This window comes from Ooceraea biroi, chromosome 10 (genome assembly GCF_003672135.1).
Source record: "Ooceraea biroi isolate clonal line C1 chromosome 10, Obir_v5.4, whole genome shotgun sequence".
Taxonomy (NCBI): Eukaryota; Metazoa; Arthropoda; class Insecta; order Hymenoptera; family Formicidae; genus Ooceraea; species Ooceraea biroi.
The window spans coordinates 3,802,462-3,819,528 of NC_039515.1; the positions used below are offsets into that span (position 1 = coordinate 3,802,462).

At 40.1% G+C, this 17,067-nt stretch overlaps 4 protein-coding genes across 10 annotated transcripts; 3 read left to right on the forward strand and 1 right to left on the reverse strand.

The window, feature by feature from the left end:
• Positions 1–79: 79 nt before the first annotated feature.
• Positions 80–2,396, reverse strand: LOC105278283 (glucose-fructose oxidoreductase domain-containing protein 1). Of its 3 annotated transcripts, none has more exons than XM_011337270.3 (3): positions 2,289–2,396; positions 1,148–1,687; positions 80–1,050 (listed from the first exon to the last, which is right to left on the reverse strand). In XM_011337270.3, exons 2-3 carry the CDS (start codon positions 1,632–1,634, stop codon positions 377–379), a joined length of 1,161 nt encoding a protein of 386 aa, XP_011335572.1. In that variant the 5' UTR covers positions 1,635–1,687; positions 2,289–2,396; the 3' UTR covers positions 80–376. The 3 variants fall into 3 exon arrangements, with proteins under 3 accessions (XP_011335572.1, XP_011335571.1, XP_011335570.1); XM_011337269.3 differs by lacking the exon at positions 2,289–2,396 and adding an exon at positions 1,768–2,208; XM_011337268.3 differs by lacking the exon at positions 2,289–2,396 and adding an exon at positions 1,779–2,207.
• Positions 2,397–2,455: 59 nt separating this feature from the next.
• LOC105278281 (phosphatidate cytidylyltransferase, photoreceptor-specific) lies at positions 2,456–8,804 on the forward strand. The gene is made up of 10 exons (XM_011337266.3): positions 2,456–2,589; positions 3,795–3,919; positions 4,010–4,106; positions 4,214–4,390; positions 4,797–4,999; positions 5,136–5,292; positions 5,364–5,516; positions 5,605–5,736; positions 5,809–5,943; positions 6,049–8,804. Exons 1-10 carry the CDS (start codon positions 2,518–2,520, stop codon positions 6,148–6,150), a joined length of 1,353 nt encoding a protein of 450 aa, XP_011335568.1. The 5' UTR covers positions 2,456–2,517; the 3' UTR covers positions 6,151–8,804.
• A 221-nt stretch (positions 8,805–9,025) lies between these two features.
• On the forward strand, positions 9,026–12,618 carry LOC105278279. Its single transcript, XM_011337259.3, has 4 exons — positions 9,026–9,402; positions 9,538–9,868; positions 10,135–10,695; positions 10,781–12,618. Exons 1-4 carry the CDS (start codon positions 9,262–9,264, stop codon positions 11,482–11,484), a joined length of 1,737 nt encoding a protein of 578 aa, XP_011335561.1. The 5' UTR covers positions 9,026–9,261; the 3' UTR covers positions 11,485–12,618.
• Positions 12,619–13,558: 940 nt separating this feature from the next.
• Positions 13,559–17,037, forward strand: LOC105278280 (male-specific lethal 3 homolog). 5 transcript variants are annotated; one of them, XM_011337261.3, is made up of 10 exons: positions 13,559–13,914; positions 14,439–14,507; positions 14,620–14,729; positions 14,816–14,999; positions 15,197–15,382; positions 15,505–15,812; positions 15,903–16,136; positions 16,355–16,560; positions 16,683–16,767; positions 16,852–17,037. In XM_011337261.3, the coding sequence occupies exons 1-10, from the start codon at positions 13,813–13,815 to the stop codon at positions 16,922–16,924; spliced, it is 1,557 nt and encodes a 518-aa protein (XP_011335563.1). In that variant the 5' UTR covers positions 13,559–13,812; the 3' UTR covers positions 16,925–17,037. The 5 variants fall into 5 exon arrangements, with proteins under 5 accessions (XP_011335563.1, XP_011335564.1, XP_011335565.1 ...); XM_011337262.3 differs by having other exon boundaries at positions 13,560–13,914; positions 16,358–16,560; XM_011337263.3 differs by having other exon boundaries at positions 13,560–13,914; positions 15,924–16,136.
• Positions 17,038–17,067: the final 30 nt, after the last annotated feature.

Sequence of the window (17,067 nt, forward strand, 5' to 3'; positions counted from 1 at the left end):
CACCATCCGAAGATTCAGATATCAAAATAATTCATAATTTCTCGAGAATAAAATGTACAAATAAGACACATACCTAATTAAATATTTTAGTTCATGTATTTAGCGTACTTTAAGCACAACCAGTTTATAAATACGAGTACTTTATATACAATATGTATGTACACACACGATAGTAGTAAAGTTAATTTATGATACATTAACGTCATTATCGCGATATCATAATTAGTAATCGTAAATTAAAAGCGAATAAAAATGAGTGATACATAATAAAAATCAGCTGCCAGAAATACTTTCCGCGGTTAGTTCATCGATGTATCATTCCCATAGAATATACTGTAGATCCTCGTAAGAAACGATCGATTTTCGAGATGGATCTTCATATTGAGATAGCCGTAGCCCTGACAGCAGCGCTCAATAGAGGATTCGGGTCCGGCTCTTCCGTGAGGATGTTGACTTTGGCCCATTCGCGCCGTTTGTTACTCTGTCGCAGCGCGTCGATGACTGCCTGCACGTACAGGCCGTCCTCGAACGTGGACGCGGAGAATACCGGCTCCTTGACCCAGCCTCTCTTGTCCTCGACGGATTGGAAGGCCTCCCGCAACGCCGCGATCATTTTCCGAAGTCCCTTGATGTACGGCCTGGGAATGGAGTCCGCGATCGGTAACGATATCCCCTGCAGGTCGTCCGTGTCGCGGTACAGGACCGCTTCCTCGCCGTTGCGGCATCCGTAGAGGTCTCCGCCGCGCACGATCAGGTGATTGCCGCCGCCGCATATCAACACCTCCTGGGAAAGCTGTCCCTGCAAGTGATTACTCAGCGTGGCCGTTACCAGAGTACCGCCGCTCAGCTCCATCTGAAAGCTGCAGAAATCCGGCGACGTGACGTGCCTGATGCCGTTGATGTGCTTGGTCGTTTGCGTGAACGTTCTCACGACCGCGTGCACCCTCGACGCCCGCTGGCCCATCAAGTGAAAGATCAAGTCTATGACGTGACTGCCCACCAATGCCAGGATCCCGCCGCCCATGGTGTCATCGCACAGCCAGTCATATCCTAAAACAAATATATTCAAGTATCATCCTTCAATCCTGGTGACAATTTTACGATACAAAACACAGAAATATTTTCCGTCTCACTTCTCTGTGCTTACCATCGTGCAACAAGCTTCCCATGTGAATTCTGATTTCGATAACTGTCACGAATCCGCCTAGGTAACCGTCCTCCAGAGCCTTCTTCATGTGCACGAAGGCTGGCAGGAACCTCAAGCTGTGATTGACTATGCTGATCAGCGAGGGGTAATACTGCGCAGCCCGTACCATTTTCAACGCTTCGCTCTGGCTCAAGCCAGCAGGCTTGTCGCACACGACGTGCTTCCCTATGCCCAGGGCTTTGACAGCGATCTGCGAGTGTAGGCTCGGTGAGCACATTATAAAGATCAGATCTACGTCCTTCCTCAAGAGAACATCATCTATGCGACTGGTGTGAAACGGTATCTCAAGATCGCTCGCCACTTGCGAGACCTCCGCCAGCGTGCGGCCCCATATAGCCTCAATCCTGAAGCCTTTCTCTCGCAGGAAAGGTATGATGATCCTGACGATGCTCCCCGTGCCAAACACGCCGATTCCCGGTAATGTCATCTTGAATGTGCGGCGATATTCGGATATTCCTCTTTTTCCGCAGCGGACTTAACCTACAGCACAAGCACAGCTTGGGGTATTCCCGTCTGTTCTTCGAGAATAAATAATACAAGAGGATTGAAAAGTATCCTACGGATAAGTTACTTCAAATCTCGCTTGCGTGCGCTCAGCCGCGATGTTTTCCCATTTTGAAATCGGAGTCGAACGATGCACGTCGCACACCAGCGAATTTGTTTATGACGGCAAATGGTGACAGGCCGCCAGTCGCACGACCGAGGCCGTTCGCGCATGAGTAAACACTCTGCGCCGAATGAGCGTTGTTAAACAAATGTTCTTTTTGAAGAGCAAACGATTGACTAACGCGCCACGTATTGTTTACGTGATTTGAGAACAAATTAAATACAGCTCAGAGAGAAAGAGAGAGAAACGAGTTGAGATTTTTTGAGACTTTTCTCTTTCCATTTCACGAAAACGATAAACGATTTAAGATAAAAAAGAGAGAGAGAGAATCGCAGCGATCACGACTTCGCTCTATGGAGCTCGCTCCCTTCAATACCTTTCAATCACGCCGAATATCATTGATTAACCGAGGTACGCCGAACGTCGCCGAGCGTCGCCGAGCGTCGCCGAGCGAGCTACCCCCACTTTACCCACCCACTGTACGGCGTACGCCGCTATTCGCTGCTGCTGCATCTGTTTTGCGCGTGATGTGCGTGCTCGTGGTGTGTTCGTTCCTGCATAATTCCTCAAATATGTAAATACGTGCGATCGTCCGCTAATCGTGAGATCAGCGACATTGTGCGCAGCGTTAATCGAGCGCCGAGTTCCTTCCGGAACGAGAGATAATCACCAGCGGATCATCGCAATACACGATACACGAGCAATGTCGGAGATACGCAGGAGAACGACGGCGGACGACGCGTCCGCGGCATCGCGGGACGTCAGTGACGATCAGGTAAACGAACGGTTCTTTAATGATTCCGCACTTTCTCGGTGTTGTCCCCGCGACGAAAAAATCTCCGGTCTCGCGGACTTGCGGTCGTCCGCATGTGCGGCGATTATTCGGCGACTATCGATCTACGCCGTTGCCGCGATTGCTGGCGATCGTTTGTTGATGGATGTTTGACAGCTACCGACACTGCAGCAGTGTCAGTACACTATTTTTGTAGCTGTTACATACGTGCATATACGTGATGCGCATGTATGTATGTATGTATGTGTATATGTATCTATGTATGTATTACGTGTCTATAAATGAATACAAGCGGATGCATGTAACATGCAAACAAACAATGCGCCTTTTTCCGACACGCGTGTCCCTCCTTTTCCGCTCGGTCTGCAACGATCGATGCTTACTCAACGTTTTTTAATTAAGGAACATCGATGCGCCTCGCTGCGTGACTTCGCACGCTTAATTACCTTCCAAATAGTTTCCATAATGTTTTCCATATGATTTTCTGCAATGCAGCTGTTTCCCAATCTTTCTCTCTACTGTATCGGAATTCGATTTCCCAATTCTATTTCTAGATTATATTTTCTTCAGAATTTCAATCTGTATCTTTAATGTTTTGATTTTAACTTGTATCTTTAACGTTTAAAAATAACTTAATACATGGTATTAATATCATGATATTTTGGAAAATACGCGTTCACACATACATGTATACAGACACAGTAGATTTATAGAAACTGTATTTATAGAATATTTGTTTACCGTTATACATTTCTTTTATCTCTTGTTTCAACAAACAAAGAATGCTTATTCAAAATATACAATAGAACAGTGTAAACTCATATAGAGAAAGCACAGTGGCCTGTGGGTGAGGTAACAATCTACTATTAATCCAGATCTGAGTTTGAAACTTGGAAGGGACACAGTAATTTTCTATACTGCTTGTGTCAAAAATTTTAAAGCCCATCCAGGTCAAAAAATAAAATGGGTATCTTTCACTTTCAGCTAGGAAGATAAATCAGATGGTCCGAGTTAAAGTTCTGACCACATTATTCTCTCCTTTGTGTAGGTCTCAAATTTGTTATCTTTGCTACCTGCTCTTAGAACCTCTCACAGGACTAATTTAATTATTTATTTCGATTATTTAGATAGATATATTTGCTAACCATTTTTTCGTATTAATAATAATCGTTGAAACTTTTTTGTAGAAAGAAGACGTTGAATCTGAAGATGATGCAAAACTGGAGGTGGAAGAATTGGTGAAGACTTTACCTCAAGGAACTGATCATACTCCACATATTTTAAGTTCTGCTCTCTCTGGTCTTCCAGATCGGTAAGATACGCATTGCTCTTTTTTGCTTGCAATTCAAAAGTATCTCATTTCTGTGCGTATAAATCTCTGCGAATCTCTCGTCTCTTGCAGCTGGCGAAACTGGATAATTCGAACTATTTTCACTTGGTTTATGATAGCTGGATTTTGTCTGATTATCTATGGAGGTCCACTAGCGCTGATGATCACGGTAAGCCTATTCTTAAATATTTATCTGATTGAAGAATCCAAGAAACCTCTTCACATGCATGCTTCTTTCTGTTTGAAGTCCAAAATAAAAGAATATTTATTTTACAGACGCTGATCGTACAAGTGAAATGTTTCGCGGAGATTATTAATATTGGATATGCTGTATATAGAATTCATGGTCTACCATGGTTCAGGTCTTTGTCTTGGTATTTTTTGATAACCTCCAACTATTTCTTCTATGGAGAAAATTTGATGGATTATTTTGCAGTGGTGATTAATCGAACGGTAAGCTTTAATTTTTTTTTTTTCAAATCGAATCGTATGCGAACGTATAACTTATAAGAAATACTGATGTATTATCTCCATAAAATTTCATGGCACTTGCAATGTTGCAAAAGAGAAGAGAAAAATGTTTACAATGCGTTCCTACGAATATTATTATTATGTCATGGCTACCAATTAGTTGAGATCAATGAAGGAAGACCTTGACCAGCTTTATCTCGATATATATTATCTCTCTTGTTATGGCTTCATTGTATCGTGCAAGGCTTCCTTATTAGAATTAACAAAATTTGATAGAATTAATTGAAATGGAGAACCCGATAAAATCAGATCAAATTAAGAAATTAATGTATTAAATTTGACTCGTGTGTGCAATACAAATAATAATTGCAATTCATGTGATCTTTAGGGATATCTGCGCGTGCTTGTTACTTACCACCGGTTTATCTCATTTTGCCTTTACATTGTTGGTTTCGTATGGTTCGTACTTTCGCTCGTGAAAAAGTACTACATGAAACAATTCTCTCTATTCGCTTGGACGCATGTTGCGCTACTTATCGTCGTGACCCAAAGCTATCTTATCATCCAAAATATATTCCAAGGACTAATATGGTATGTATATTTTGTCTACGATACTTATTATCTATGCGATCTTATTAGAATTATGATATCGCGTAACTAGAACTTGTTCTATTTTCCTTTAACAAATTTACATGCAGACGTGTTATTTTACGTCAACTGTTTTCAGGTTTATCGTACCTGTTAGCATGATTGTGATAAACGACGTGATGGCGTACATGTTTGGTTTCTTCTTCGGGCGAACGCCGTTGATAAAATTATCTCCGAAAAAGACCTGGGAAGGTTTCATTGGTGGTGGTATCTCGACCGTCATATTTGGATTACTGGTAAGAAAATCGCGCAAAGCAGGAGATGAATATCGATCGCCATACGTTGATACAACAATACGATTTTTCAGATGTCGTACGTTATGTGCCAGTACCGCTATTTCATCTGTCCTATCGAATATAGTGAAACGTTAGGGAGGATGACCATGGATTGCGAACCATCGGCTCTGTTTCAACCGCAGGAGTACACGTTGCCAAGCAGTCTTCAAGTGGTATCAAGGATGGTAATGAGTAACCTGCATGTTGAGTACTTTAATCGTACGGTGATTCATGCGTGAATATTTCTTCTCAATTGTCTCTCGATGTGTGCAGTTCAATGGGAAGTCTACTTTGACGTTGTATCCATTTCTCCTGCACTCGTTATCGATGTCGATATTCAGCTCCGTGATTGGACCGTTCGGCGGTTTTTTCGCCAGTGGATTTAAGCGGGCGTTCAAGATTAAGGTAATTCGAGATGTCTTGTAAAATTTGTATAATTATACTTGGAACTATTGTTGAGAATCGGTGATTTTGCAGGACTTCGGTGACATAATTCCTGGCCACGGTGGAATAATGGATAGATTTGATTGTCAATATTTGATGGCCACGTTCGTGAACGTCTATATTTCGTCATTCATTCAAAGTGCATCGCCGCAAAAGCTACTACAACAGGTAACGATAAAAGTCACTTCATTTGTGATAATCAATTTTTTGCACATCAAATTTGCCGGTGAGATGACCACAAGTTTTTAAACGATACAATGTTTTTCTAATTAGGTTTACAGTTTGAAACCGGAGGTACAGGTGCAATTTTACTATACGCTTAGGGACTCCCTAACAGACAGGGGTATGCTAGAGAACATAACGAGAACATTTTAATTTAAATGTTATTTAGTAGCGAAACTGCAGGGATTACTTTTACCAATTAGGAGGTGTTAGCAAAGATTCTCCGTTGTCTTTCCTAACAGTTAAGAAATTCTATGCAGATGACAATGCAATCAGTATCAAATAATTATAATAATTTGTTACATCATTACAATGCGAAGTTTATTTTGTAATTGTAGACAGGTAAGCGTGATATGATAGACCTGTCTAATTGACATCGGTATATGGCCAGAAGTGAGAGAGATATATATAATATTTCTTCCTTATCTTTTTTTACATTTAAGGTAATGAAAGCGATTTCGATACCGAGAAGTGTATTCTTATATTAGAAAGTCTTCTCCGTCATGCTTTGCCCTTCATGGAATTTGTTGTCATTAAAAGCTCGTTTGCACCGACACACAGACTGAGCAGATAGAGTGATGCACGGGTCACAATTAGAATAAGTTAAAATTATATATAATGTATACGCCCGCCTACTTCTGTGATGAGCTCTGGCCTGAGGGTGATCATCAATTGGACGGGTCTATCATGATTTTTAGCAATCTTTCCGTGCATTCCACAATACATCGTGAATTTTTTTATTAAATGCAGTAGTTTATATTAAATTACAGCATTGTTGGAGGTGTGACTGATATTTTTGTCTGGAACAACTGAACCAAAGAAAGTCACATTTCGAAAATCCTATGTTATACATAGCTGATTTTACGCAAAAGTGTCCGATTCCTAAAATGTATAATTTTCATGTTACCAGATACGACGGATCACGAAACAAACATTATTTGGATGTACACGAGGATGTATTATTCTGTCCAAGATAAGATGTTTTTTTATCTGAAACAATCTGATCTCTGTGCAGTTTATATTTGTAATTGTGCATTTACAAAACACGTGTTAAAAAAACGGATCTCGTTTGTACATACACATATACTGTTTGTTCTTTTACCTCGAAAATTGTCATATAAAAATGTTAACGATTCTACGTACGAATCACCTTTATTTGTTGCTTGGGCGTAGTCTTTTTAATTGAAACCATAATGTTTATCGCTACGTACGAAAGAGAATAATAACCCGCTAACATGATTTGTATGTTGCGTGTACGGTATTATTGTTAATGTTGTTGGATAAACGGTTCTACATAGAAGTTTAGCATTATGCTTCCCCTCTCCTCCTGTACACGATATGGATTGTATTTACATTTGTTTAATAATGAGAACGGAATAAAAATTAGTCGTATTTATTTCGTTTCACATTGCGATTCTTCAATCTCACTATCACGAGAACGTTGGCGGCATGCGTGTACCTGAAACTCTCGAATTAAAGTAAGAACACATCTTGCCATTTATAAGACCGCATTGCTCGGAACTTACAAGTCATCATCGTGTGAAATTCATAAATTGTTTACTCATCCGTATCGCAGGTACTTACACCGTACACATAATGCTAAACTTCGAACCATTGTGTTATCGCGATCTTCGATGTATGTAGCATGTGGCAAGCATATATAGCGAGGAAGATTATATAAAGATAATTATTTAGACAAAACCAATCTCCATTTGTTAATCACCACTTCCCCATCTCGTGCGAAGAATAAACTAGGAGGATATTAATGAATGGAAACGGATTTTGTCTACGTTCGTGTTAGCGTAGCGAACAATTAATTCCCCATGATGTATCGTACAGTCGATAGAAATACGAAGTGCGACAGTAATCTCACGTCTCTTTTGCCTTGTCGTACGGTCACACGAGAAAACGTTTTCGGACATCCTTCGCGGAACGGTGAGAGGAAATGCTTTTTAGTGAAGTATCATAAGCCAGATGTAAGATTGAATGATTTTACCGTGTTCCAAGCTCGTTTCAATACTCTCTGTAATTGTGCCAATCATGCTTAATATAAATATACATACATACATACATATATATATATATATATATATATATATATATATATATATATTCTTACACACAAATCTCACGTCGAATTGCACTCCGAATTGATGTGGCACAATTATACAAGAATAGCTTTCTGTGATTACATTGATAAGGACTACATGTTTCATGATAGTGAATTGTGCTCGGATCGAAATGTAACTCTCCGTCGTTTAGGAACCTTGACTTTGGAATAGCGCATACCGCTCACGTTATATCTAACGGCGACAAACGCGTAACTATATTTGCATTTTTATCTATCTACTATGTGAGTCACGTTTACCATCTCACATTGCGGCTACTCACGCTCATTAAATTATAATTTCTTTCCATCACTTGCTATTTCAAAGCGTATTTTCTACAGATCCGAGTGTGAGGATATACAATTATACAATGAGAATATGTGTCTAATTAAAAAATTAATCTGTAACGTTCTTTTTTTTATTTTCAAACGTTCTATTAGCGCAAACCTATTAGACACTTATTGTTAGATGATCAGAGAAATAACAGATGAATGGATCAAATATACGTATATATAGTGTATATGTTTGTTTAATAGGAAATATAAAAGAAGAGTATATATACATGTATAGATGGAAATTACACACACGAAACGATGTATGAGAAAATACATGAAATTCAAAGCTACTTAAGTTTTAATAATATATGATGATATATTTATGTAGCAATGAACAAAATAAATCCTGAAGAGATTAATATTATTTTTACGCGTACGTTTTATTTACACTGCCCTGATAAAAGTATATAATCTGTATATTTGTACTTATACACGCAGCTTATCGAAAGTATTTTTTTTTCTAAGAATTTATCAAAGGATCCTCGTACCATTCAAAGATTTTTGGCTTTCTGCTCATCTTTGCGCATGCGCGTTTCGAGCTTCAGTCATCTCGCGGTTTTATTCACGAAAGCACTGCTCGCAGCAGTTTGTAGCACTGCTAGCACCGTGTCATAATTTGTAAACTACGTTTTGTGACGCGACGCACGTACCGAGTGATAACGATCCCGCGCAACACGGTTTGTGTTAATCGCGGTCGGGTTTTGCGGTGATACTGCAACGTCTGCAACGAGGATCACCATGACATAGTCACGTTATTGCGAGGCAAACGAGGTTGCGTTGCAAAATTTAGCGCGGTGCACGTTCGATGTTACACCTCCGACATGTCGACCGATCATCACAACGGCAAAGGTTACGCGCCGCTTCCGCAGAGCATAAGCAACACCGACACCGAGGATGAGGAGGAACGTTTAACTCGGCCGAACGATATCGCCTACAAAGTCGACAATACTACCACGATAGCGGTGAGATATCGATGTGCGAAAAATATTAGAAAATTGCACAACAGTGCGACATTGCAATTGTTGATGCATTAATCTAAAACTTAATATTTTTATGTGTCACACATTGCAATTGTCTGTATAATGATTCTCCTTCAGGAATTGCACACAAATCACGAAAATGGCGTGTATTATCCACTGGACGAGACTAGAAATCTGGGGAACAATGCAAGGAACAGGCAGAACACGATCAAATATTATCGGGACGACATACCAATAATGGTGATTGAGGGAAACGAGCAGAATGACTTTTGGAAGAGGAGAGATATGTCGCCGATGAGGCGCTTCTGCTTGTTCGCATCCATACTGTTATGCATTGTTACGATAGTTATCTTTTTGTATGTGTTACCTTGTGACAGTTCGGTGGTTTGCTCGCCGGTTATCGAGCCGCAGTCGTCCATATCGTGGGACAAAACTCTGGAAGGTGTAGGTGAGTGCGTTATGAGTCACAGATTGTAAACGCAACATTCTTGAAACAGTCACAAAAAAGAATTATTAACATTGATATCAAAGCAATAATATTTTGTTAAGTTATAATATTATACTTTGTATAATATATAACAAAATATTTAATAAAATAATATTTTGTTAAATGTTACAAAGAATTTCTCTTACTCTTTTCTCTTACATCTCTTTTAATAACTTAATTAATTCAGGAGTACACTAATTTTCAAAATGCCTTCATTTTAAACGCAGAAATACACGGGCCTATTACCATAGTACCTGGATCGCCGTACAACCTGATATTTCTCCTGCGTGGCGAGCGATACAAAGAGAACGATACGAAGGACGAGGCAATACGTCAGAGACAAATACCTCCAAAGGGGGGAGGCGTTATGTCGATGCAAGGGAACACCGGATTGCCGCTGTGGCTGGTTCCGTTAAAAAGATTACCCACTATTATCGATTGCACTAGTATCGACATCGATCGTTCCGGAAAGCCTGACTGCATTGTTGCCGGCGAACAAGGCCTACTCGTTAGCATAGAACCGATCGCTGGCACGATTCACTGGAGCTCGACGACTCACACAGTTTCCGAGTTACCGGTTATCTTGCCGGACGTTGACGCCGATGACGTTAACGATCTGTTGAGCGTGGCGATAGACGATGCAAATGTGTCGCACCTCGTTGTTCTCTCCGGCAAGACCGGTCAATTATTAGGACGTTACGCGGTCAATAATTGTACCTCTATCGACATACACAGTCTTGTCTCGAACGACACTATCGCCTGCAATTGTTACGACGATAATGCAGGACGTGAGTATCTCGTAAACGCTTCTCTCTATTTTAATCCGCATGATTTTCGTGCAGCGCGATAACTTCCACCGGCTTTGTGTTACAGGTGTGACGAAATATATGTCCTTGAAGGGGCTGCTCCGTGGCTTGAAGATGCCGCGGGTGTTCAAGAAGCTCGTGGGCAAGTTCACGACGCAGCCGCGACTCTTCGAGATCATGAGGCAGCGCGACGAGGACTACAGCTGGAAGCCCACGCCCTACCACCACCTCACGATAGAGAACGAGGGAGCGTGTCCGGGACAGTTTTGTCGCGCCAGCGTGAACCTGACCCTGCAGAAGTTGACGAGCGAGCCGATAACCGTCATCTGGGACCACGTGAGTGCGAACGCGTTCGCGTCGAAGCCGGCGTTCCTGCTGACGTCGGAGAAACCTTACACGTCCGGGTTCGCCATCAAGTTCTGGCAGTGGACGGACTCGCCGTCCGCCGGCCGCGCGGAAAGGACGGCTGTCGCGGAGCAGAAGCTCGTGGAGAGGGTGCTGATCGTCTTCGTGAATTACACGGACGTTCAGGCCATCAACGCCAGTCAGAGCGACGTGACGCAGCTGTGCCACGAGCTCGACTGCCAGCCGAACCTGAGCTCGCGGAAGCGTTACAGCTCCATCGCGGTCCAGTACGTCAGCGACGACGAATTTCCGGAATTGATCAGTTACTGGTCCTCGTACGACTCGGACTCGGGCGGCTTGATATCGAAAGTACAAGTTATAAAGATGGACTCCGTGATGTCCAATCTTATACACGGGAACGTTTAGTTCCGATTCTTAGCTTGTACCTCGCGTTCGATCGTATCTACAAATTTTATGGATTCATTTGTAATCGTATGACGCTTGGATCACCGACGAAAGAATCGTTTTCTCAGGAACAGAACATGTGATCGCGACACACAAGGATCACGTAAATTAAAATGGAGAAGCGTTTACGATACGTCTTGCATTATCATGCATTGTCACAATCGATGTCGTTTGATGAATTCACGAGCGAGATGAGTGGAAATTTTACTTGGGTTTCTTTCCTCTTCGTTGCATCGATTAATAGTTCCTAAGACCACGCGTAGAGCATAATCGTTTAGGTAAAATCGAATTGCGTGAAGAATCATTCGTTATCGTTTAAGCCCCGTGTTTTCTGATTGTACTCTGAATGGTGCCTTGAATCGAGCTGTATATATACTTATCGTGCATATTTATCATCCGCGTAAAGTGCAAGAAAGCTTTTTTCTTAAACGGCATGTTCTCTCTTCGAAAGTTTAAGAACGTTATGTGGGAAGAGAAAAGATCTGCGTTCTCGCCTAAATAGTTTCTCGCAATGCCTACGCTTTCTTTTTTTTATAACGCTTAAATTCCACCATAAGTGCAAATGTTATTTATTAACAGGTATCTTCTATTGCGATATTACATAGTATTACGAGTTAAACGGTTGTCCTGAAATCCTGCTCTAGTCACGCTAGTATTATTCTTAATTAGCCAAGCTCAGAATTAAGTACTTGATTAAATGATTAAGCGATATTTGAGTAAAAATTTTAATATTAAGTTATTGATTATCCGATAAGTCATTGACAAATGTTTGGTCGAACATACGAGAGAGAGCCACTGTATTATAAATCGGGCGTGTTGAATTTGCTTGAGAACATGATTACGTGTGAGTGATATTTTCCTAGTTACTTCAAAAAATACATTGTACCGACAAATTGAAAGTATCAATGTTTTACATAGCATAGGTGTGTGACTATTGAAATAGAATCACTTGGCAAAGCCGAACAGTGATTAGAAAATTTGAGGATCGTATTTAAATGTTAACAAGACTGTAGCTTGCATTGACTTTTCAACTGCTTAAGCTTCTCCGCTAGAGTCAGTGTACATTGAACCTAATAAAGTCTGGCTTCTATTGAACATGTGTTTATATCAGAAAACTTGTAGCAAATAACACATCGGCAAACAAATGTATGAGAAACAGCAGACGACGAATTTGAATTTTTTCTCGCAAAAATAGCAAGACGCTTTAAATCGTCAAAGACAAGAAAAAATGCATGAAACATTCTTGCAACGTACAATATGAAATAAATACGATTAAATATGAAGATTTGTTTCAAATCTTGTCTAAAAAATATCGTCAAAAGAGAAACTTAAGAAATATAATTCCGGCGATAAAAATAAAGTTAAAAAGAAATTTAAAAATCTACAAATATTGTGTGCGAAAAATGTATTATCAAAATAAGGAAAAATCTAACTTAAAATTTGGAGCACGGCACATTTGTGCTTCCTGGCGATACTGCAAATATACTTCAAATCCATAATTTATACGTTTTTTTTTGTTAATCAAATTAACAACTAATTTCAACTAATTATCTAACAATTAACTCACCTGTCTTCTTACTCGTAACTCAACTCGTAGTTTGAGAAACCGACGAGATGCATGCGATGATTCTTTTTATCGGAGCAACAATTGATTGAAAAACAAGAACGCGAAGTTTGGCACTTTGGCCGGTCATGAACTATAATTAGACGTTCATCAATGATTAACGCGTACGATAATTATACAATCGTGCGCGTTACGTGATGCATTGACGATAGATGCTTATATTATTTGTATAATACATCATTACATATATATGTGTGCGTACATTTTAATCGCGCTTCATGATTGGCCGCGGCTTAAACTCTAGTATTTAAAAAAAAAAAGGCACGGAATAAAAATCTGATGCACTTTTGCTAGTGTTTCGCGCATTTCTTTCTTCTGCCGTATTTTTATGTTCCCGAATTTTTACGGCATCCTGCAGCGGCACTCAAGATGAATGGGTGCACGAAAGTGTGCAACTTCAAGCAAGGACACACACGACGCCGAGTGCGTCGAGACGTCGAAAAGGCGGGACGCTTTGCGGGATCGATGATAGATCGAAGGATCGTCGGCGACTCGATTTGCCAGAGAATATTTTGTGGAAATTAGGTACAGGTTACCTCAACGTAGATGCATACGTTAAAGCGTATTTATATCGTTTACTGTGGACTCGATAAGTCAACCGTATAGGTTATGTTAGTACTTTATGTACTTTAAACATTTGTATGATACTTCGCTAAATATTAACGATGGTGTCTACGCGAGGATTGAAATTCAAGTTTTGCGATGGAGAAAGAGTATTATGCTACGAACCAGATCCGACAAAGGCAAAAGTGTTGTACGACTCGAAGGTAATGTATAATATATATAAACGTGTGTATTGCTGCCTACGTGTGTGCCACTTGTTGTACTGTTTATGAAATGTAGATTAATTAGATAAGGATGGGTGTAAATGCGAACGATAAATTCGTTTGCAAGGATACGAAAAGGCACACGAAATGCAAAGTAAAGATAACCTGGGATTGAGAAACTTATAGAAAGAAAATACGGGAACAAGTTTTATGAATTTTATATATATATATATATATATATATATATATATATATATGTATGTATAGACATACACGTAACACAGATAGTTTATATACTTTTATGTATTAAGGACGATGTGTTGTCTTACTTTTTTTCTGAACTTGATATATCAGCACTATCATAATCGAATATGAGGATTGCAATACACATTAGATCAAACGTCAATATTTTCAAGTTTTCAGAAAAAAAGGAGAATAACACTTCTTTAGAATATCTCAAAATATAGTCACGAGATAAATAGAAATAGAACTTATTGAATAGATAACTGTATAATGTTTCACAGGTAGTTGATATCATTATAAATAAAGATCAGAAAGGTAGAAAAGCTGTGGAATATCTCATACATTTTCAAGTGAGTCATTGTTATTGACAATTTAGCTGTATAAATAATAAAATTGATAAGTGAAATATAATATAACGCCAAAGAGATATACATACATATATATAATTTATTATTACACAAGGGTTGGAATTCATCTTGGGACCGTTGTGTGACGGAGGAATATGTGCTTAAGGACACAGAAGAAAATCGTCAGCTTCAACGTGACTTAGCACAAAAGGCACAGCTTCAACTGTATGTTGATAACTGGCCTAATATTATGTGATGTAATTAATTAATTAATTACAAATTAACTATATTACTTTACTTTGATGAAACAGGGGTGCGTATTTGTATCGACGTGAACGTAAAAAGAGAAGTCACAAAATGTCAGAGCGCTTGACCGAAACGGAGCATCAGGAACCACGACGCAGAGCGAGAAGCGGTGGTAGCCGAGCTACATCCGCCACAACTGGGTCTTCGGAGGATGGTAGTTCGGGTCAGCATGCTGATTACGACACAGAAGTAAGTATTTCTTCAAATCGTAATTATTCGCATACGGAATTCTTTTCGTAACGAACTTTTTAAAAGTGTCATACTCTAAGGACGATATTCATAGTCTGTTCTTATATTAAGATCGTCTTAAACAAATTTTATTAGTTATTCATTTGTATATTTTTAAACGTAACCGATACAATGGCATCTAATTTGATATTTTACAGGAAGTAAACACGGAAGAAGATACCGAGAGTAGTTCCGATTACATAGACGAGTCAAGCGACGATGAGGACAGCTGTGGAGGCAGTCAGTCTGGAGTCAGTATGAGGCCAGGAGTTGATCTTGATATAGGTGGAACGCTGAAGCGGATCCTGGAGCAGGATTACGACCTAATAAATCATAAAAATAAGGTATGATATATTGCCAATCTGTATCAAAAAGTTTGAAACATGTTATATTTACTGATAAAACCTCGATTTGCGTAAACGAGTTCTCTCGCGCAAAGAATAAGATTACCTGATATTTACTTCAGCTCGTGGTTCTGCCTGCGCAACCCACTGTGATAAGCATTTTGGAATCCTGGGTGCAGCATTTCACGACAACGCAACTGACGAACATTCCAGAGAAGCCTCAACGGAACAAGGCGAATAACACGATCGAGAGAACAGTGAACGATGTTAATCTGTGCAGGGAAGTCGCGGACGGCCTGCGTGTATATTTCGACTTCACGTTACCGCACCTGCTTTTATACAGGCAGGAAAGAGAGCAGTACAGTTCCCTGAAGTCTTCCCTGTTGTACAACGAGCAGACGAGCGTTGTCGTGAAGGAGGAACCAATCGAGTAAATACACCCGTCTCTCTTTCGTTTAGCATCATATTCGGATTACCGTGTTGTAGCAGGAGCACACTGCTCACTGCTCGAATTAATAAGAAAACGCACGTCTGCCGCAAGGAACTCCGAGATGTGCGTGAAGGAGGAGTTCGAGGATACGGAATACGCTCATCTGCCACCGTTTCAAGAGCACGATTCGGAGATGGACAGTGTATCGAAGCCGATAAGCAGTTCCAAGCGGAAGCTGCGATCGTGCCGAGTAAGCTCGGTTGACGAGAGCCGGCAGTTAAGGTCCTACGACGAGGGCAAGCAGGACGGCGGTAATTTATCGAGGTAACGATCACGGCGCTTTTCACGAACTTTCGTCTTGGAAATTTGATAGATGGTCTCATAGATAAGTCGATCACTGGATCGAAGATTTTTCTCATTTGCTGAATATCTGTTTTTATTAGAAAACTGTCGCGATCGCATGATCAGTAGCGGGAATTCTGTTTTCTCTTCGTTTTTTTGGACCTAGGTATAAAATGCTTTTACCGATTGTTTTGTTTTAGTAGCATAGCAAGTACAAGTTCCCGTTGTTCTAGCCCGCGAGGTGTAACACGAGGTGTAATGCCGCCCGTTGTTACATCCGCTCAGGTAAACGCTTTACTGCAACAGTCGAATAAGTGGAGGCTGATGCCGGAGATTCCGAAACAGAACGCGAACGCGTTAGGTCCCTCCGCTTATTATGGTGCTATCCATTTAACTAGATTATTCGGTAAGTCGTCCCTCGCTCGATGAACTCGCGCAAGATTCATGCAAGATGATAAAAATTTTTGCACAACGCAAAATATAAAGGAATGAATGTGATCTCGAAATGGTTTTCCTTTCTCGTTTCAGTTAAGTTACCCGAATTATTACAATCGACGGATATAGCGAATAAAAAATTAAAAGTTCTCTTGAAATACTTGGACATGTTTTTAAGGTAAATTGCGCATGGCGAATTGTATAGTACACAAAAAAAATATACGTGTCATACACGAATTATTAATTTGATACATATTTGCAGTTATCTTGAGATGCACAGGGAGTGGTTCGGAGAGCAATTTTACATGCAAGTGGAGAATCGGACAATATTGTAAAAAGCGAAGTAACTTTTTTTGCAATGTACAAATGACTCAAAATTCTGATAAGTTTATAATTTGTAAAATCTCTTTGACACCAGCGTGACAACAAATTAAATATAAGATGAAGACAAAAACAATATTACATAAGATTGTCAAAT